General features: G+C 36.2%; 2 protein-coding genes across 5 annotated transcripts in view; one reads left to right on the top strand and one right to left on the bottom strand.

Annotated features, from left to right (window-relative positions):
• Nucleotides 1-1,120: 1,120 nt before the first annotated feature.
• LOC128854752 (chaoptin) overlaps nt 1,121-22,100 on the bottom strand; it is a 28,836-nt gene continuing 7,856 nt past the window's right edge. Inside the window, exons 6-21 of one of the 4 annotated variants that reach the window (XM_054089115.1) lie at nt 21,234-21,368; nt 20,943-21,174; nt 20,558-20,776; nt 20,416-20,502; nt 20,205-20,339; nt 12,371-12,445; nt 12,211-12,304; nt 12,011-12,141; nt 11,055-11,168; nt 10,854-10,996; nt 10,302-10,443; nt 9,865-10,223; nt 9,381-9,804; nt 6,839-7,080; nt 6,583-6,769; nt 1,122-1,934 (exon numbers count right to left, since the gene is read on the bottom strand). In XM_054089115.1, the coding sequence (XP_053945090.1) occupies nt 1,833-1,934; nt 6,583-6,769; nt 6,839-7,080; nt 9,381-9,804; nt 9,865-10,223; nt 10,302-10,443; nt 10,854-10,996; nt 11,055-11,168; nt 12,011-12,141; nt 12,211-12,304; nt 12,371-12,445; nt 20,205-20,339; nt 20,416-20,502; nt 20,558-20,776; nt 20,943-21,174; nt 21,234-21,368 (2,821 nt within the window). In that variant the 3' untranslated portion in view covers nt 1,122-1,832. Of the gene's footprint in view, nt 1,935-6,582; nt 6,770-6,838; nt 7,081-9,380; nt 9,805-9,864; nt 10,224-10,301; nt 10,444-10,853; nt 10,997-11,054; nt 11,169-12,010; nt 12,305-12,370; nt 12,446-20,204; nt 20,340-20,415; nt 20,503-20,557; nt 20,777-20,942; nt 21,175-21,233; nt 21,369-22,100 lie in introns of all 4 variants that reach the window. The other 3 variants (XM_054089116.1, XM_054089113.1, XM_054089114.1) reach the window with 3 other exon arrangements.
• Nucleotides 16,800-20,156, top strand: LOC128854754 (uncharacterized). Its single transcript, XM_054089117.1, has 4 exons — nt 16,800-17,102; nt 17,175-17,345; nt 18,232-19,101; nt 19,164-20,156. The coding sequence occupies exons 1-4, from the start codon at nt 16,956-16,958 to the stop codon at nt 19,779-19,781; spliced, it is 1,806 nt and encodes a 601-aa protein (XP_053945092.1). The 5' UTR covers nt 16,800-16,955; the 3' UTR covers nt 19,782-20,156.

Below are 22,100 nucleotides of genomic sequence, written 5' to 3'. Positions count from 1 at the left end.
TGCCTGCTATCACACAAACACTCACATATGCAAGCAAAAATAGAGGCGGTGAGCGAATTCGCAGCGAGGGCTGGACTGAAAATAAACATTGCGAAGACAAAGATAATGCGCATCAACACCACCGATTCACATATCTTTCAGATACGCGGCACTAACATCGAAGCTGTAGATGAATTCTGCTACCTAGGCAGTGTAATAAATAAAAACGGCGGTTCAGCGGCTGACATACGTAACCGGATATCGAAAGCTCGCGTAGTGTTTGGCATGCTTGATAAAGTTTGGAGAGCAACGCATGTAACGAGGCGCACGAAACTGAGAATCTTCGAGTCCAATGTGAAATCTGTCCTCTTGTATGCATGCGAAACGTGGAACGCGTCAACACGCGACATACAAGCAATGCAAGTATTCATCAACCGCAGCCTTCGCAAGATCACGCACATTTTTCGGCCTAACGTCATATCAAACTCCGATCTGTGGACTATAACGAAACAGATACCAGTCTATCTCGAAATTCGTCGCCGCAAATGGAAATGGATCGGTCACACACTTCGAAAGCCATATGGTGATATCACTAGAGCAGCCCTGGATTGGAACCCCCAAGGCAGCCGCAGACCTGGCAGACCATCTAACACGTGGAGGCGACTAGTAGAAACAGAAGTGCAACAAGCAGGCCGCTCCTGGCGGCAAATAAAATTCCTAGCTTCTAATAGATTTAACTTTAACTTGTTTATTGAGGCCCTTTGTTCCACCTAGGAACCACGGGAAAATATATATATGCTCCTATGTAAATACATACCTGTAAATACCCTACAGATCCAAACATGTCACGCGCATCTGCAGCGAAATATTTGAAAAAGTCGAAAATTGGTGCGGTAAATCAAAATTAATATCGGTACCAAAAAAATACCATATCATTGATTGTGACAAGGCCGAGCTTTCGTTGTGTGTAGCTGAAGCAGTTTTAAGGAAAAGTAGGGTTAATGCATCCGCATCCAAAGACACGACTCGAGGACGTTTGTGTGCAGAAAACTTCAAATTCCGGAGCACATGGAAAAACATCGCTGTTATTGTGCATTCTACTTCGCAATACTTTGCTTGAGGAAAATAATTAAACGAAAACCAGTTTTTTTTGTCTTAAAATATTTATTAGAAATACGAAAAAATTTACAAATTATGTCATTAAAATTATTTAAGTAATACGCAGCATAAAACTTTGACATTCACTGACAGTGCACAAGCGATAAAAAAAAAACAAGGAGGCTTAATTGAAAAAGAAAACTTAATAACAATATACCATTGTTCTGGGATTAGAGCTAAAAAGCCATGTTGGTTTAGTTATTATAGTGCATATGTATGTGTATACGTTAAGTTGCATGAAATTTTCATTCGTGTTAAAAGTGTTTTTATATTATTACTGTTATTCAATTAAATATTTTAATTAAATTTGGCGAATTAAAAAAAAAATTGTCCTCATTAAAAATTCAATTGAGGTAAGTTAATCCAGCACATCCAATTATCGGTTGAACTACAAAACAAACATACAAATGCAATATTTCTAAAAAACTACATAACCAATTTCAGCTGAGGTCCAGGAATTGCGCTTTTGGTGGTGGGGTTGTTAGAGATTGGTGGCATCGCTTATTTGTTTCAGCACACTTGTTAATTATTCTCTTTATCCTCTCCTCACATCAACTCTGCTTTGTCTTTCTTTCATAGTGATCTCTTTGCTTTACAATATTTGTAAAATATTCTCTTTAAACCGGACTATCTCCGTATACCTTCTCTAGGGTTTTGTAAAAGTCAGCCGATACTTTGAATGCGCATCTCAGCAGTCACATCCAAAATACAATCATTAGTAATCCCGTTATGAGGAGTATGAAGGTTTCACGGCACCCTGCATTATCCCAACCGCATTCCAAATCGAATTTGAGTGCCTGAATAGTGAATAGAAGCAGAAGAAAAAGAAAAAAGTAAATGCATTAATCCCAAACGAAACTTGTACAGTTAAAGAAAATGTGAATTTTCGCTGATATTTATCCTGAAGACAGAAATAATTTAATATTTAAAGGAAATCATATTTTTTAATTCATTCGAAACATATAAGACACATATAATATAGTTAGTAGTTCTTGTACAAATACAATTAAGGTTGTTAAAGAACAAAAAAATGGCACGCTTCATTTTCAACACCAAAAATTAAGCCCGTCACCTAGAACGGGTCAGTCACCATATGAGAGGAAAATGTTGCAAAAGCTCTCCCTGTATTTAAAGCCTACATATACTCGTATACAGGGTGAACGATATGAAGTGTTACCTATTCAAAAGACCATAACTTTTTTGTGTGAAATTAGTTTTTATTGATTTCAAAGACAAAATTGTTCAGAAATGATTACAATTTTAACATATATTCAGCTCGATATGACCACCTTTTGCCTTGACTATAGCCTGCAAACGGTTAAAAAATGAGTTGCATGCTGCACGAATGTGTTCTTGAGGTATTTTGGTCCATTCTCGTATAATCGCTTTTTTCAGCGTATCCATACTGCCATACTTTTTAGTCCTCACCTTTCTCTCCAAAATGGACCAGATGGAATAGTCCGTCGGATTTGGAACATGATTTTTTAACCATTCTTGGTTCACACGAGCTTTATGAGACTGTGCCGAGTCCTGTTGGAACGTCCATGGTCTTCGACCGAAATATTTGCGTGTCCACGGCTCTAAAGCAGCTTCTAAAACATTTTCCCGATAATAAGTCGCATTCACTTTGACACCAGGCTTGATAAAAACGATTGGAGAGCATCCATCAGCGGACACTGCGGCCCAAACCATTACTTGCGATGGAAAATTGCTTCGAGTGGCCATACGTAGGCTCAAATTCTCGTATGAGCGTTCGGTCAAGTAAACACGATTGTTTTGAGTGTTATGAACTGCTCAATTGGGAATTTTTTTAATTTTGCTCTTTCGCACAGAACTTTTTTTTGCTGTGGTGAAAGATCGTGTGCATTTTGGAACTTGTAAGCCTTGACCTTGAGCTCATTTTTCAATATGCGTCGAATGCTGTCTTGCAATATTTTCATTTTTCTTCCACTTCGACGTGGATTTCGTTCAATTAGAGCCTTCACTTTCCGAACCATTTCTGGCGTTGTTGCGGTTTTTTTTGGACCACCTCCATAGCGTTTGGCAATGCTACCAGTATCATTGTAACGTTTTATAGTGCGGTACACAAACATTTTATTCACTTTGAGGTGACTGAGCTCACGAAGAATGGCTGGTTGTGATTTTCCAGCCAAATATAACGCAATCACACTATTACGTTTGAATTCATCACAGGAAAAAAAAAATCAACAAAACTGAGACGAAAATACTTTTGATTGATGGCATAAACAATATATTGAAGTGTCACTAGAACAATTTTGACGTTGATGTCATGAACTGTTTTACAGATACAAGCAGTGTGAAGTTGGTAACACTTCATATCGTTCACCTTGTACTTATATATACTGGTATATAGAGGATTTCGGCAGCGTAAAGAAAACATTTCATCTCTTTAAAAACCCCAGAAATATTTTTTTAAATATTATAACTTGGTTATTTGACATCCGATTCTTAAAAACAATATGCCATTCTAAAAGTCTTGAGGAGTTCTATATTTTGTTTTAATATCTTTTTGAGCTCCGAAGTCGTTTTCACGTAGTTTGTACCAGTTTTTACGGTGTCCAAAGATGGTGTTTTCGTTCTCAGTACACGCTAAACTCCATTTGTACGCCAAGCTGAATGTTTAAATTTAAAATGTTTTCGTCTAAAATGTAATATCTGGTCACATATTTCTATGCGACGTATTAATATTAACTGCAATTTAATTAATTTTGATATTTATGATTATGAAAATTAAATATATATATTTGTATATAATCTCTCAAAAACAAGGCAAAAATTGGTATTAATAAAAAATTATTAAAGTGTCCACGCACGTCCTAGAAATGACACTTGTTATGACACATCGAAAATTGTGAAAAATAATTGCACGAAAATGTTCGCAATTGAATGCCATTTTTTTGTCGAGATGAACTTCGAAAGCCACTGAAAACAGTACAGAAATTGCTGCTTGCAAGCAAAAGTGCCAAAGGGCAGAAATATAAATGGCAGCGCTCTTAAACAAAGTTTAAAAACAAACTTTTTAACGAATTTTAAAGTACTTGAATTAGATGAAACAAAAAGTAAATGTTAAGAGGTTCAACCGATCCTACTTTGGAAAACACAGGGATATTGGGAAATATGGAACTCCCTTAGAACCCCCCAACATATTGCTTTTGAAAATCAGATAATAAAGAATCAAGTTATAACAAAGAAAAATTGGCGGTTTTAGATGGATAAAAAATACTTTTTACAGTGACGAAATCCCCCCCACATAAGCTTTAAATACAGGGATTAACTTTTACAACAATGTTTCGACTCCGTCTACTCGTACTCTACAAGTATGTACATATATGTATATGTGTATATCCTTCGAATTTCAAAATGCTGGCGAACTTTACCATCACGTTAACTGTACAATCTTTGAATATAATTTGTGCCTAGTTTTCGGCTGTCCTATCCATAATACGTAGATAATTACAGAATAACCTTGTAAGTCTTATGCTTTGGATCGTTATATAACTGAAATTCTAATATAGTTTTCCCTTCTTTACAAAGTGGCATGCACATAATTCGTTGAGCTTCTCCTCCAATTTGCAGTATTCGTCTTGAAGTTGTCCTGCCAATGGCGGAGCCTAAAGCTTATGCAGTCTTCGAACGGTAGATAGTTTTAATCATAAGTGAAAATGCACTCTAGAAGTTTATATAAGTAAATTGCCTGCTGAGGAATGACAGCTGTTAGGAAATGCTATTCAGCATTGAATCCCGAGCCAACGGAATGGTAAACACGATGGCAATATTCCGTAAAAGCATTATTTTAAATGCTTCAAATATGGACGAAAAAATATTAAAAACATGCTGAAAATATACAGTTTTGCTTCAGCTTTGGTAATAATTTCTATCTGTGCCGATAAAGTCAAAACTGTTTCTTCTAGTTTCAAAATTTATTCTAGCAAAAATTTTTAGTTACTGTAAATAAATACCATGTGGCTACGAGGACCATTAGAGCGTAACAAATTCTGTGCTACTTTAACCACCTGTGAATCTTCACCATTAAAAGAGTGCCTGATTTGACTGATGATCCCGAAGACTTGGCCGTAATACTCGTAGCTGACGGCGTCAAACTACGTCCCCCACCGTGTTGTTATTGGACGTGGGGAGTGGTAGATAGGAACGGACTTCTTAAATATTTGTATGCGTGCCGGGGATTTCAGAAAACTTGTCTTCACGTTTAAGCTAAAAGATGCAGAAGTTATATAATATTTTCTCACAAACTCGATATAGTCCATTAACAACACAAGTTATATGCGTTATTTTAGAAAAATAAACTTCAATGTCTCTAGCTGCTTTTTCTCATTTACAAGGTGACAGAAAATTAATAATCTAATTTTGTTTTTTACTAAAAAAAATGTTATTGAGTGATGGAAGTCTTTATTTTGACTTTATGTGTAGTTCTCAAGTGTGATTGTGATTCTCAAATATGATTGTTGACGCCATATGCAAAACTTATAAATCTTCCGATAGAGTATTAATTTTGAATCACTTTGTATACGGTGCCACATCTGTTACCCGTAATCTTTCGAAACACTTATTATGCTTATAAAATGCTTTATATTTTGACAACTAACATTTCTATTTTTTGTATTTTTAATTCGTACCCTTACGATTTCTTCGCATATACCTCGTTGCAAAAATATAAACACAACATTATTTTTTATAAATATAAAAAATATAGATCAAAGCAAGACACATTAAACAGGTAGCAGCATTTCTTCGGAAAGTTTCAAACTTTGTTCAACATTTTTCAAAATTTTTCGACATTTCATCAAAACTTTCAACTTTTTAACCAGAATTTTTCTGAATATGCAGCATTTCATTTTAGTATAACAAAGTGCATGCTTCATGTGACTGTCTCTGTCTAGTTTTTATAAAAAAACTCGAAGATGTTCTTAGTATGGAAGAAAAGGTGTGACACTTGCAAAAAAAAAGTTGTCAAATATTATCATCATCATCAAGTGACGAAATTTTCAAATTGCTTTTGTTGTAGTACGAACTATATTTTTATAAAAAAAGAGAGGTTTGTTTTTAATTTTCAGCGGAATGTTTATGAGAAGAATTCATTGGTATACGAGTCAAGAGTTTATAGAACAAGTTCAAGGAAAAAGAAAACATGCTTGGCATATTTTTGGTTGCCCTTCTAATCACATAACAACTTACACGACTAATAATCAACATAAGCCCTTAAATATTTTGACTACTTAAACTAGAATCTGTTGAGATAGTAACACGCTTAAAAAAGACTGTAAAGTTCGAACTTTTCATTGAGTTAATGGGTACAGGAAAACTCAAACGGAGATTTCTCCGGCAGACAAGCGGAATTTGCTTAACTCCTATTTTCAATATCTAAATCTGTCCATGCTCTCTTAGGATGTTTCATCAAATACTTACTTCCATTAATTGCTGTCCGCCTTTGTTATCACAGCGCGTCTCACGCAAATCATCGTCATGTTCATCGCAATTATGTCGACCATAAACTTGACATGGTGAATTCATAAACGTTCTAAATACGGTGTCGGTCCAAGTTTGTGAAGAGCAAATATACTGCCGCCGTTTGCGTTGCCAAAACTCTACCCATCTGTACAATGGCATTTTACAGAAAAAGGCAAATAAATATCTCATTGAAAACAATATTTTTTATACACACCCTAAATCGCAATCACAATTCAAATCTGTATCGGACATTTTTAGGTCTGTTAGAAAAACGCTATTTGGCAAATACGGCACATTACCAGTATTCGGATTGGGTATCTTTTTCAGTATACGATTGTTATAACGTATGTCTAGTGAGATATTACGCACGCGTCCCACATTTTTGAAGAAATTTGTCGGTATCTCCTTAAGCGTAGTATTAAATAGTTGCATATACAAATATGGTGAACGCATGCCCTGGAAAAGAAAAAAAATTTACGGACATTATATTATTTAATGAATTATTTAAACTGGCTCGATAGGAAATTTATAAAAATATGTACGAAAATTTATTAATGAATAACTTAATCTGTGTAGAAAGGTTTTATCAATAGAACCCCTTTTAGAGTTTTGTTTGTCCCTTAGAAAATATTTCCATAGCATAAACCGAAAAAGACTCTCAAGACTGGCATGCATTTAATTTACGAATGATATGTATTAAAAAGTTGTTGATTTGGGTTTTGAAACCATATCTCGTATACAGTTATGCCGCATTTCATGGCGGTATGATTCGTAAATAGGAGCTCTCGGATCCATATAGCGTAGCTTATATTCTTTTATGTCCCAACACTTATTTATGAAGTAGTGATCAATCTGCTAATTAGCAAAGCAAGGGCCAATAAATTTTCCACACAATCTATTTTATTTTGTCCACGGACCGGATCATCGGACGTTGTTATCGTCCCAGCTTCTGCTTATTATAAAGTGTGCTTTTTTTTGCCGAGAGAAGAATTTACTCCTCTATTTAATCATTGCGATTGAGCTAAACATTTTTTTTTCTGATTACAGGAACTACTATACTGCGTCGTTCAACTCCATATTCCCTCGCTCGGCAATGACACAATTGTACGCTCCTATAAAAATATATGGTTCACGAGCGACTTATTTCTGCAACTTGGAAAATATTTTTCTACATTGACGTGAAAGGAAGTCACTCTAACTGAAATCTCGTTTGGCATCAAACTGCTCACACGGCCCCCTTTCTAAACTAACGTTGAAAACTTTCTAAATTTAGCCGTCGTGATATACAAACAACTATATTTCTCGTTGGCGAAAGCCTTGTATGGAATATCAAAAGTACTAATTCCGCGATGGTGGCGGCTGCCGTAGTCGAATGGGTGTGTACGTTACTGCCATTCCGTTGCATCGGATTCAAAATATGAAGTGATAGATAGAAGAAAGTGCTTTGTAATAGAGATCGACCCTTAGCAGGTAATGTCAAACCTACTGTATTTCCGAAATGAAAAAGCTTCGCATAAAAATCATCTACCTATCGGAGGTGTCATGAAACTGTAAGTCACACCATTTGTAGGACACAATCAAGACGCATCAAAAAGAAGAGCTCGACAAAACACCCAACAAAGACTGTACCAAAGGCTGTATCAATTATATATATATTATTTTCATCTTCTTCTGTGCTCTCCGTAATTTAAGCGCGTTCTTGACTCCAATCCCTTAAAGGAACGACTAGAGTCCTAAACCTTTTGTAAACTGCCAAATGTTTAGTTGCATTTTATGGCGTTTTTCCTTTCGGCCAACAACCACAAGCTCTTCATATTCAAGCATTCAGTCTCATTCTTCTTTCTTCAAATAAAGCATCCCTCTGCCTTTCTTAACTCGCGTTGGGTACAATCATGTCCGAAACGTGTGAGCTGGATCTGCGACAAGTGGCATTTCTCGTTGTATTTGTTATAATCTTAGACGCAGATACTGCAGACCTCTGCAGACTGCATAGAGGTAATATAGTATTCTAAATTGATGTTAGGTCCTTGGACAAGACGTACATCTAAACCGAGTGCCATCTATACATATATCACAACATGCTTGGTTTGGTTTCGAGTTTTTCAATCAGGACATAGTCAAGCTCTTTGTGCGGGAAAGTGATGCTACAGACTACCATATTTCGGACACCGGCGAGATCGACCAGCTTCAATTTCCTTAGCAGAGTTGTCGTCGTACATTTAAACAAAAATCCCCTAAAAATAGTCTTTCCTACGAGTTTTTTTCTCAAATTCATATACAGAATGTAAATTAAAAATATTTCAATAAAATAAAAGACATTAAAGGCTTTAAATAATACTTATTCATAGCCCATACGAAATGACTTCTTAATATTCAAATATGAGGTGAGGGCAGTAAATAAAAAAATTTTGTAAAAAGAATAAAATAACATAGTTTTCACTTAATAAGAAGTGTAATACAAATACATATTGCTCACTCTCTGGAAGAACAACACAACTAAAAAATTTCAAAAATTAAAATTTAAAATTTTTAATTCACTTTTGCTTTCTAATTAAAAATAAAGGTATATTTTCTTCTAATCAAATCGGGTTTATGTATATATTTATGTCAATATTCATTTTTGGTAAAAAAAATAGACATCGTTTCTGGAAACTTAAATTTTTTTTTTGTTTTGTAACATTATGACGTTCCTCCAGCAAACTAGCGATATGTACTTTACATATGAGTCTGTTTACTATACATTTTTTTAACCTCACCTTCAAAATACGCTCATTAAGGCTACTAAACTGTGGACCACTGAAAGTGATATTCGTCAGCTTGGACGGCAAATAACCCTCCATTTCGCGACCCAAATCAGTAGGTTGACCCATTTGCACTTGCTGTATGTCTTGATTTGCGCCTGAACCTTTCTTTATTATGCGCGTAAATGGCTGTGGTGCCTCAATCCATAGTTCACGTATATTATGATGATGTCGCAGTAAATGTGGTATATTGAAATGTTCCAAATGTGAATAGGCGGTAAGTTTGAGCGAACGCAAATGTGGCAATGAATCCAAGCAACCATATTCGAAATAGTGCAAGCGGAAATTGGAGATGTCCAACATTTCCAAATCCTCATTGACACCATCGAAACTATTGTTATTCAGCGAGGTAATGGGATTTCCCGAGAGCATCAGTTTTCTAAGGGAAGTAAAAAAAGAAAATGCATATAATGAGTACAACTTTATGCCATTCACCCACCTTAAATGCGGCAGTGATTGCGTCATTAGTGGTACATTAGTTAAGTCATTATTGGACAAATCGATCATACGCAGATTACTCATATTGAAGGCCAATTCTTGAGGTATCGATGGCAATTCATTATAGCCCAAGCGCAATTCACGCAAGTACTTTAAACGTATTACGGGTATAGTGCTCAAAGAAACATTTTCCATGCCCAGTTTAATTAACGAATTCTCCAAACCCATAAAGGATTTGTCCATCACTTTTAGATCACGATTGTGTGATAGATCGAGCACAGCGAGACGTGGCATAGTGGCGAAAACTGCGTCATCAATGCGCAACAGGTAATTGTAGGAGATGTCAAGATAGCGAAGGGACTACGAAATATAAATATGTATGAAATAAATAATGGGAATATATTTCAATTACGCATACATACGTAAAATTATACTCACCCTAAATTTATTTGACAAATCCATGCTATGTATGGTCGAGATGAAATTATTGGATAAGTGCAACTCACACAATGTCAAAGCGGCTAAGCTGGATAGGGACGATGAAGGTATTTTGAGCAACATATTGTGCGAGACGTCCATTCTGTTGAGATAATTAGAAATGTTATTGATTTTGATATACACTTGTGCTCAAATGATAAATTTACTTTATTTGTTTATAGTATTCAAAAACAGTTTTCATGCAAAATTTGTTTCGTTAATTTAAAAATATAGTTCATTGTGTAACGAAAATAATTCTATTCACATATTAAGTACTTCAACAAACACGTCAAAGTTCCAAACTTTGTATAAAATTCAAAAAAATTGTATGAATTTCAAAAAATTCGCATCTAAATAAGCAATTTTTTTTAAACACGTCAAATTTTGGTGGATTTTGAGCAAAGTTACGAACTTTGATTTATAAGGTGTTTATTAAAGTGCCTTAATTATGTGAGCAGAAGTGTATATACAAATAGTATGTGCATGTGTATATTAATAAGCCCTTTTTCTTACTTTTCCATGCCGCCATTATAGAAGAGATTATCGGGTAAGCCACGTAAATGGTTGTGTGACATATCGACGACGCGCAAAGCGTAAATGGGTTTGAAGATGTCTTGAGGAATGTCTGTTAAGTAATTGTGATCCAGATAAATAAGCTAGTGAATAACAAAAAAAAATTAATTTAAAAACTCTAACATGCCATCTACCACCTACCTGCAGCTGTTTGGTATTTTTAAATGCATCAAAGTCCAGCTCACGTATACGATTATAAGACAGATCCAGCCATTGTAAATGTGGCATGTTGCCGAAGACATCACGCGTGGCATTCTACAATAGTTAGGAGTGAAGGTGAAAAACAAGTAAAGAAGTGCTAAACTCGGTATAGACCGAACTTTGTGTACCGGCGCACATTTTAGTAAAATTGAATTTGGGCCGGCTATACATTTTTAGAGTCAAACAAACTCATGGAACGAACTCAAGTAAAAACTTATAGATAAACGGGCAGACGAAAATTTAAACTTAACATAACAAAAGTGGTTATCAATATTTATGACGGATCTAAGTGAGGTGGTGAGCAAGTTTAGGAAAGTTTTATTAAGTTGTTAAGGAAATACACGTATTTACCCAAAAGTGGGTGAGGATCCTCCGAGTTTCAAAATTTTACTTTCATCATATTTCTTTGTTTTGGGTCTTTTTACTTATTTTTAACAGATAATATCAATTTTTTTCTTTTTTGGAAACTACCGTTGTATGAGAGTAGGGTACGATTATTGACCGAGTTTGCCCATTTTCGATAGAAAGCTACCTTCGATAAAGAGTAAAATGTGCACCAAGTTTGATTAAAATACACTAATTTTTGGATGAATTCTCGTGCATACGGACGGACGAGCAGACTATTCTAAACACTCAGCTGACTACTCTAAACAGTCAGCGCATTTCAGCATACATAAATCGATATCTCTCTTGATCTCTTTATGCTGTGGCACACAATTGTTTTGTGAACAATATTATAACACCCTTGGAGCTGCGTTCGAATATAAAAAATAAAATGAAGCTAGCGCCTGTTTGACTAAATTTTACTTGATCTACCCAATTTTTATTCAATGATAATTATTTTAAAAAATCTACTTATACATTACTTAATTCCTTTATTTCCTTTGACAACTCACCATCAACGAATTGTAACCCATGTATAGGTGGGTCAACGAAATTTCCGCGGGCCGGAAATAGCCCGGATGTATTAAAGAGACGTTATTGTGTGATAAGTCAAGTAATTTAATATTTGAGTGATACATTGAACCTGTGGATAAATACTCATTTTGTGTAATTGTTTTACAGATAAATATCATACTCATACTCGTATACTCACCATGATCATTCCGACCCGTCCATGAACTGTTGTACATTAACATTTTGATTTGATTGTGGCTCACATTCACATTCAAATTAGATAAAGTACCCACCTGTCAGAGAATTCAATATTTTATAATGGATACATGTACTAAATGTCTGCATATGTGTGTACTTACTTGGTCAAAGTAGTCGAAATTGAAATTTGGTAAATTATTGAAGGCCATATCGAGGATTTCTAATTTGGGTAAATTCTGAAATGGAAGCAAAGTAAGCATTAATAAAATTTCACCAACATCATCTAACAAATAAAGTAGTATTTAGACGGGCAGATGCCTGGTCGCACCCGAGATCGACCGTCCACTTGCCGGTAGACGGTACAAAATCTGTCCAGTTTCGAGGATAAACACCTTGGAAGAATGCAGTACTGGCGTTACGGCTATGAATCATTTTTCCTTTTAGAAGAAGTACCGCTAAATGCGTCCTGTACTACAAGCTCAAAAAAGGAGGTCGAGCTGAAGTTAAGCAGTCACATTTCGCTGAAACACCAATATCGAATATAAGTGCGTGGCTACCATTCGGAAATGTGTTGGTTCTAATATCCGTGCATGAATAATATAATATATAATAAAAAAAAAGTTGTTTCTAATAGCGGTCGCCCCTCGGCAAGCAATGGCAAGCCTCCGAGTGTACTTCTGCCATGAAAAAGCTCCTCATAAAAAATATTTGCCCGTTCGGAGTCGGCTTAAAACTGTAGGTCCCTCCATTTGTGGAACAACATCAGGACTAACGCCTCGTATAAGAGGAGGAGCTCAGCCAAACACCCAAAAAGGGTGTAATCTCTTCGAGAGCTTGCTTACTTCTCATCTTAGACCCTGCGCACTCCTGAGGTCTTATGATACCAGTTAAAAGTCATAACCTAATTTCCAGCAAGCAGTTGCTGTTGTGTTGATGCCGCAAGGACCAAGTTGTTACTCTCGGAGTATCAGGAGGAATAAATAACACCTCCCAAAAACCATACGAATACTCCCATCGCTGATAAACTACCACCCTTCGTAGACGAGTAGCTTGAATTGCCTCGTAAAGCCCGCTTAACATTGACACAACTACCTACGTGTTTGTTATGATAGTAGATTAACTTGTGCAGGATAGACGACGGCCAAACTAAACATAAGCAAATATGCTAAAAACCACTACTCACATGCCCATTCAAACGCAGCCGTCGAATACGTATGATACCTGGAGCTTCCTCCATGACAAAACTTAATCGAACAGCTGTAACTTTAACAAGGCTTAACAAACTGCTACCACAAGAACATTATGAAACAAATAATTAAATGCAAAGCTTGTTTGAAGGCTAAAAATATTAGGTTACCCTGACTAACTATAACAAACTAAGCCGATGTTCTAAGAGGATTTTGTGAAAGCCCGACTCTGATTTCATACCGCCTCCATGCGAAGTCACACATCTGAGTCATTCAACATTTAAGGAGTCGTCCGGTAGGATAAGTATTGTAAAGAAACGAGATGACACTCTTATGAATAACAACATTCCCTGAAACTTATTTTTCTAGCATAGCAATGTGCATGTGTGGATGTTCAGCAGTGATTCAGGAATTCGCCGATTGTACTTCCTACTCAAAGATATTTAGAGAGAATATAACCCGTGTCCGTATAGTAATGGAACCTGTACTCGTACTAGTTACATTTTATTTTAAGATCTATTGGAAGACTGTTGGTTTTACATTCGCGTCAAGTTTTTGGTCAGAAAATGAATGGTTGGACCCCTTTAGGCTATATTAATATGACTTTTAAAGATCGCGATATCACATTTCCCCTATGTACTAGGTTTATAACGTTAAAGCCATAAAAACGTATCCATATGACGGTATCTTTTGTCCTATGACGTAATCTATCTGTATCTGTCTATAAATTATACTATTTCGATAATAAACTATTCGCGTGATTTTGGATCGCGCTTTGCCAATTTCAAAATGCAATATAAACAAGCTGATTACATTTATAGGAAAGTAGTTCGATGATGCATAAATCCCACGAGATCAAGAAGGCCTAATCTCAAACTTCTAACAAAAGTCCAACTAGGATTTCTAAGCATTAGATTCTAGAATTCGGGCAGCTTTGGCCCACAAGCCAGTGATTTTTTTTATTAACAAGAAAAGCGATTGTCTTTAAGAGCAGAAAGTGGTATCAACGCCACACAAGAAATGCGAAGGATAGCTATCAATGTAAAGTCGGTTTTGTGGTGAGAGGGAAACTTCGCCTCTAAATAATTTTCGCTCTAAAGCGAGACCACCACCATTCATATATGATCACGCTCCGACGAAATACAAGTACGATGCAAAAAAAGCTTTACGAGCGTTTGCAATACATCATTTATTCGTGCTTGGTAACTCAATGTCACAATAAGCAGAAAGAAATCTTTAGAAACCAGAAACATGGAGGTAATACTAGAGAGATAACGATCTTTAAATACGACGACTGGATGTGAGTGTATTTTGTGCAATTTACGTGAAAACAGCCTGAAAAAGGTCACCCCATTGTGGATTTTAAACGACGGTAGTTTTGCCTTTTCTAAATTGTATAATAGACTCATCTAATCATCACTGTACCTCATGCAAGCCCAGTTCCCTTATTAAACTCAAAATAGAGCTGGGTTGGATTGAGCGTATGTGCGAAAAGCACAATTGGCTGCAATTGGCCAAGATGTCTCAACCTTCTCCGCGCTATAGGGCTGCATTCCAGGAAAAGGTGTATTGGAGTCTCCTGGGATTATTCACCCTTATTATTATTCCGTAGACCAAATCCCGATCATGTGTAGATAAGTTCGCAGTCTACAGTGGCCTGTGCATTCTCAGATTATCCTTGAGGAGGACTTAGTCTGGCGAAGCCCCATAGTTTGGTGCCAACAAACCTCCCTTAGTCCTAACTCTTCAGATCTAAGCTTCTCCTTGATGGTGTGTTGTCCCAAATTAACCGAATGCAATTGTGCATTCTTACTTGATTAAGTTTCTCGATACACTCAAGTACCAGTGAGGATTTGATCTCACAGGTCGATGGAGCCATAAGTGCCGCCTGACTGTCACTCAGAATGGCGATTCGCTCATTCCGGACATTCCTGTCTAAGTTTATCTTTGCACATAGACAAATGGCCTACATCTCCGCTTGAAATATGTTTGGAAACCTGCTAGGAAATTGTATAAAGAAACGAAGTGTATGGGTCTGGAAATGCACAAGGACAAGATGATGTACATGCGTACTAGTATAATCTCGGATCCACATCACTGTTAACAGTGAGAATTTGGCAATAATAAGGAGCTTTGTTAATTTGAAAACTAAACTTATTTGGAAACAAACTAAAAATTCTTGGACAACAGGTGGCTCTTGTTGTTATTGTAAAAGCGTAAACATTGGCCATATATTTATGGGGAATGGGGCTGGAGAGCTTGACCAGAAATAAATCGTTTCGGTAGCATAGAACCAACCGACTGTCGTTGGAACGCCACCTCTCAGTTGAAATGGGTCGTCACATCCCTCAACTGTGGTAAAATATACTTTGTACAAGCAAAATATTACGGAAATTATTGCCAATTTAAAAAAAAAGAACGGCTAAGGCCGGCAACTTAGGTGAATAGTTTGATTTCATCACTAATCACCCCAATTTTTGCGAACTACCATAATGTCTAAGATGGGCGTGGTTTTTCCACCATTTTCAATATTCTTAACGTTTTAAGTAACGCATCTAATATACCTAATGGGTGATTTTTTAGCTATTATCTTTTTAAACAGTTGGTTTAAACAGCTGACGCACGTTTCGTGTTTTGTTTCATTGTCAAACATCTTCAGTTTGGTCTATAATTTAACCAAGAATCGTCTTACAAACGAACAACGCTTGCAAATCATTGAATATTATTATACTCGTAAAAATTCGGACTTGTTGAGAGGCGAGTTCGGTGAACATTTTATTTCATGTTCGGGACCTGTCAATTGGCCACCCAGATCGTGCGATATAACGCCTTTAGATTATTTTTTGTGGGGCTGTGTTAAAGTTCATGTCTATTCAGACAAACCTGATTCAATTAACGCATTGGAAGACAAGATTAAAGCATTTATATGTGAGATATCGGCCGAAACATTGGAAAGAGTATGCCAAAATTGGAAAAGCGGATGGACCATTTGAAGCGCAGTCACAATCAACATTTGCATGAAATAATCTTCAAACATTAAATTATATGGACTGTACTACCGATTTAAATAAAAATTGCTTGCATTTTTCTAAATTTTACGTGTGTTTTTTGGAAAAACTTTCCTATAGCTCTTAAAAAATCACTCTGTATAACTGCTGTAGGAAGATATAAAACATTAAAGCAAATAGCACCACAAATATCAAGTTTATACTCTATTGCTACGAAAATTGTTGGTATCGTTTGGTTTCTATTTATGAACAATTGTTTTCTTCTAATTTTTCCAAAGTAAGCAAGATTCGCAAAAGTTAAGCAACATAAAAAATTCTGGTCACCCTTTTTTCCCTATACGAATTGGGAAACATCTCAAAATGTCAACACTGGTTATGTATACAATTTTGACATATTCTCCTCAGCAGACATACGGATGCAAATCCAAATTTACAAAAGAATAACAATTAATTGGAAAATATGTGAAATTAAAAAACAGAAAAGGGAAATTTGCAAATTGCATACTCTCTGAAAGCAGGCGGTTTTGACCAAGTTTAGGCAATCGGTGAAAATGGAAACTGGCAACATGAATGCCCACTGCATGGAGGATAAAAAGTGTCGGATTTGTGGACTAGCCGACATCTGTAACATTAATATCTTCACTTCGGATAGTGGAAAGGCACTACTATGCAAAATACTTGCGGTTTATCCAATTGTCGTGAGCCACTAATAATTTTTTTCGTGAAGCAATATGAACTATCTATAATGTTAATATTTCTCTTGTGCATAGATGTATCAGCACGATCCGCTACCCAAAAATATTTGTAAAAAATGTATTAACAACGTTAATTTTATGTATGCCGACATTCAGCGTGCGATGAAAACTCAGGAGAAGTGGACTAATAATGTTCGTCGCGTGCAACCAAACCATGACTATGTGCGCATAATGGATTTGATAGAGGTAGATTGTAGCTTATGAGGCACCTACGTAGTAATTTATTGAAGGAGGGACCTACAGTTTCAAGCCGACTCCGAACGGCAAATATTTTTATGAGGAGTTTTTTCATGGCAGAAATACACTCTGAGGTTTGCCATTGCCTGCCGAGGGCGGCCGCTATTAGAAAAAAGTTTTTTTTTTTTATATTAAATTTGGTTTCACCGAGATTCGAACCCACGTCCTCTCTGTGAATTTCGAATGGTAATCACGCACCAACCCATTCGGCTACGGCGGCCGCCCGTTTGCCGTTTACAGTTTTAGCTCAGAATTTAAAGTTTGAGCTCATAATTTTCTATTCTCTTACATACTGCAGCTCTTCTCATCCACCATTCGGACATTACTGTCGTATGTGGCGAATTTTTTGTCACTAGTAACTAATCATTTCAAAAATAATTTGATAACGTTCGGTCCATTTCATTTTTCAATGTTAATTCACAGAATTTTTTTGTGTGCAGAATTTTGAAACATTTAAAAACTTGGCATGGGTAGTAATTCTCTAGCAAATTTGTTAAACTCAGTATTTTCCTATTTTTTACTTTTCCAGTGAATCTTCAAAGAGAGCATTGCCCATCTTGTTTCCATAAGAAATAGTAATTTTCTACCAGCCTTCTTACCTTTTTTAACATTAAAAAATAGATTACTCAAATTATTCACGCACTTTCAAAACCAAATAACTTGGCACTAAACAAGACCGTTGTTAAATTTTTGAATAATTGTTTTATTTATTTATTAGAAATATTATTATGAATAATTGATATATTATTACACAAGATTTTTAGCTTTAAATCCATCCACAACTAGATTTGTTAACGAATTTTTTTGATTTCTCTTTCAAATAATATATATTCAGAATTCTAGTAACGCAACCCTAAAATCAATAAAAACAAATTTTTTTGTGGATATACAACGAGTACCCGGTCAAATGATTCCTAAAGAGTCATCTCAAAGAAATAATACATCATTTGAAGTATCTGATACCGTTGTAAACAATACTAGAGTAGAAGTAAATGGGCCAGCTTTCCAACAAATACAAAAATCCCTGGGACTTCTTAACACCAAATCAACAACAAACTCACCACCAGAGATAAAAGAGCTGAAAACAATGTTAGCCCTCAATGGTTGCACGTTGCGTCCTGTAAGTAAATCTAATGATGCATTAGATGCATCTAAAAGCAAAATTGATGACAAACTCAGTGATACAACAATGAAAAATAACGGTGTAGCTGGGAGTACCGAAGATGATATTCCCCTGGCATATTGTTCAACTTCAACTGAATCTTTGAAAAGCATTAAATGCCGCTACTGTGAGTTGAAATTCGAATCCCAGTCTTCCTTAGCCACACATCAGATGCAACATATGCGTCTTAGCATTCCACGTCTATGTGATAAAAAATATTTACAGAAGAAATTGCGAAAAGGTCGTGTTATAACAGTACAAGAGCGAAAGTGTATACGATGTCTGAATTGTTGGCATCTTTTTGTAAGCAATAAGTCAATATTGAATCATTGGTTGTGGGGAGAATGTGACTTTTACTGTCATATTTGTGGCGAAGAATTCCCAACATCCCCAAAACTACTTCGCGATCATGTGCAAGGGGTGCACGGCATTAACTACCGTTCCTCGAAAATAAGACAGACAACGCTATCGACGCACAAAACTGCATGTAAGGAAGAGCCGCCACCGCAAGAAGATAAGTTAAATCACTATGTAACCACAAAGGTTAATACTATTTGCGCCACAGAAATACAGTTCAGCCGCTAAAGAATTTTTTCATTTTACAGACTAAATGCAGCATAAAGCAAGAACAGAGTTCCGCAATCAATAAAGCAGCCACCACAAATAACCCAAGATACACAACGCAAAAGAAGTCAGAACGAAAACATCCTTTGGATCCTTTCAGCAGTGCCACATGCAACATTTGTCATAGAACATTCAATAATTTTAAAGCATGCAATTCACATATGCGTAAGCATAAGCCTTCATATATATATGGCGATATTGTGTTGTCACCACATGCATTTGGCGATGGTTATAATAATATCGATCCGCAAATCCAAGAAGGGCAAATAAGCAAGCCCGTGCACAATATAAATGCCGTACGCAATTCCTGGCCAACTGTCCGTGAGCGTAGAGTAGACAATACGAACTCGGCAGCAAATTTCATCACACGCCAAGTCAATATGAAGACGAGTACAGGTATAAGAATTCGATCTATCACAGAAATGCAAAAAAGCACAAAACCGCATAGAACAGTGCATCCTAATGTCATTACTGCAGAAGCCACAAGTAGCCTGAGCTGTTGGCTTGCAGCGTCACATGCTGCAACATTACACACAGCCAACGATCAGATATTTGAAAATAAAGTGAAAGAGGAGCCAAGAGATTTTGATGGTACTTAGTATGTAAGCAACGCACATTAGAAATCTCACAGGCTTCCACTCTATAATAGAATAAGTTCCGATTTGAACTCTTTCTTGATATTTCAAAGAACAGCCGAACTGAGATAAACTATAAATAATTTTGTGTCTATTTACCAAGCGTCTTTGCTTCATCTGGATTTTATACAAAGCGGTTAGTTTACAAAAATAACCGATAGCCATTTTTAAGCAAGTTTTTAATAAACTGGAGCCACGGAAATAACCTACAATTTTAATTATATTTTAATTTCCCCAAAAATGTATTACTTAAAAATTATTTAGAAGCTCCAAGCATTCTAAGCAGTAAAACTGAAAACTAAATTGGCTGTCGGAATTATTAAATATTTTATTCATAAACATGTATGTATGTATATGGGAATTGCGGTATTATAAATTGCTTATTACCTGAAACGATTCTTCAGCCAAGTTATTTAATTTATTGCCACGCAAACTGAGATGCTCCAATTCATCCAGATTCATAAAAGCTCTTCGTTCGACACGTTCTATTTTGTTATCATCCAGATGCAATTTGCGTAAAGCCTGTACAAATTGCCCAATAAGAATATATTCTTACCGAAAGTAAGAAAAATAACTGGCAATAAAAGGATTAACTCACCTCCAGATCGAAGAAAGTATGCTGTGATATTTGAGTTAGATGATTGAAACGCAATGATATTTCCTCTAGCTTCGAATGTATATCACCCTTTAAGAAATCCAAAAAATAGTTGAGCAGAAGCAGTTCATCAACGCTTACATACCTGAAATGTGCCCTTCATGACCTGTTCGATGCGATTATCGTGCAGTTCTAGTAGGCGCAAATTCTTCAAAAAATGGAAACTGGTATCACTCATGCTAGTAATTTTATTATTGCTGAAGTCCAATTCTTGCAGTGACGTCAAATGTCGCAACGGATCGGCCGGTAGCGCAGCGCCGGTGAAGCCATGTGAAATTTTTAGCGATATAAGTGAGTGCCCAATCTGAAATAAGCGATGAAAAAAAAATTAATGTTATTATTGATTTTGATGTAGTTTAAAGTTAAAAATATTGGTGTTGATAGAATGCATATAGTCAAGGAACTACGTATAAGCAAACAAATTTAAATGAATTTCTGATGCGCATTCTCGAATTTCACACTTGACTCACCTCATGAAATGCATCATTTTCAATTGTTTGTATGCCATTCTCACTAAAATCCAAACGTTTAAGTCCACGTACATGTTTGAAAGCATGCGATTGTATTGTGGCGAGTGTGGCGCGTGTGATTTGCAAATCCTCTAATTCAACACCGAAATCCTTGAAATCATCCGGACCTATCGAAGTGGCGCTACCCATGCGCGACATTGACAACGAGCGCATATTTCGCATTCTGGTCATACTTTTTGCAAATAAATACATATGTTTTGACTGCGAAGTAATGTCAAATACGGGACTTACTTGCGTAGCGTTTGTAGATTTGTCGGGTCATTCTTGTCGCCGCTCAAATCCAATTTCAGCAGGGTATACTGCATGGCGTTGAAAGTCTCCAAAGGTTGTTCGATCTTAATTTTGTTATCGCGTAGACTAATAACTCTGCATTTATACAGATATACATATAAGAATGTGAGCGAAAGAGAGAGTGTGTATGGTAAATAGACGTTAATCGCTAACGGTATGGGGTAATGATGGATTTGTTAAAGCGGTGGCGTGTTGGCATACTCTACATAAATAAAACTTGTTGGCAAAACAGAAAAATTCACTAAGACTTTCCTCATTTTCGCAAACAATGTTAATGTGTACATAATGATTTTCAAATTGGTCAATAAGGTCAAATACTAATCAACAGCTCGGTCTGCGCGCCTAACGATTTGCTAAACATTGCTTATTTGTTCATACACCAGTTGTAGGTAAACTTGTACGATTTTAAACACGCTTTCTGGCAGTCAGCAGAAGCCATATTGCTCACTTTTAAAAGGTACAAATATTTTCCCCCAATTCGGTCAACAATTGTACTTATATTTTATTTTATTTTTTTTTTTTTTTGCTGCCGTTCGTTCATCACTTTTTGTTGTTTTAGTATGCCATTTAAAGTTTAAATATGTTCATTAGCGTAAGTCGGGTATTTTTTTTTTTTTTTTTTTCGTTTACCTTACAGACCACATCTTCGGTCAATCGGATTAAAATGGCAGTGAAAGCAGCTCGGCGCCACCACCTGTTTGGACTATGAGTATTCCACGTATGTTTGTAAGAATCAACACACACTCATACCCGCTTTAACGCCCCCATTAACCTCCACATGCCGTTGGGAGACCTCAAACATAACAT

Source organism: Anastrepha ludens, chromosome 2 (assembly GCF_028408465.1).
Source record: "Anastrepha ludens isolate Willacy chromosome 2, idAnaLude1.1, whole genome shotgun sequence".
Classification (NCBI taxonomy): domain Eukaryota; kingdom Metazoa; phylum Arthropoda; class Insecta; order Diptera; family Tephritidae; genus Anastrepha; species Anastrepha ludens.
The sequence above is the reverse complement of the archived record's forward strand: the minus strand, read 5'-3'. Positions and strand labels throughout refer to the sequence as shown.

Bases quoted from the DNA above. Each gene is read 5' to 3' on its own strand.
- LOC128854754 (XM_054089117.1), top strand. From the start codon at position 16,956: ATGGAAACTGGCAACATGAATGCCCACTGCATGGAGGATAAAAAGTGT. The intron at 17,103-17,174 runs GTGAGCCACTAA...TCTTGTGCATAG, and splicing joins TTGCGGTTTATCCAATTGTC to ATGTATCAGCACGATCCGCT. The intron at 17,346-18,231 runs GTAGATTGTAGC...ATATATATTCAG, and splicing joins GCATAATGGATTTGATAGAG to AATTCTAGTAACGCAACCCT.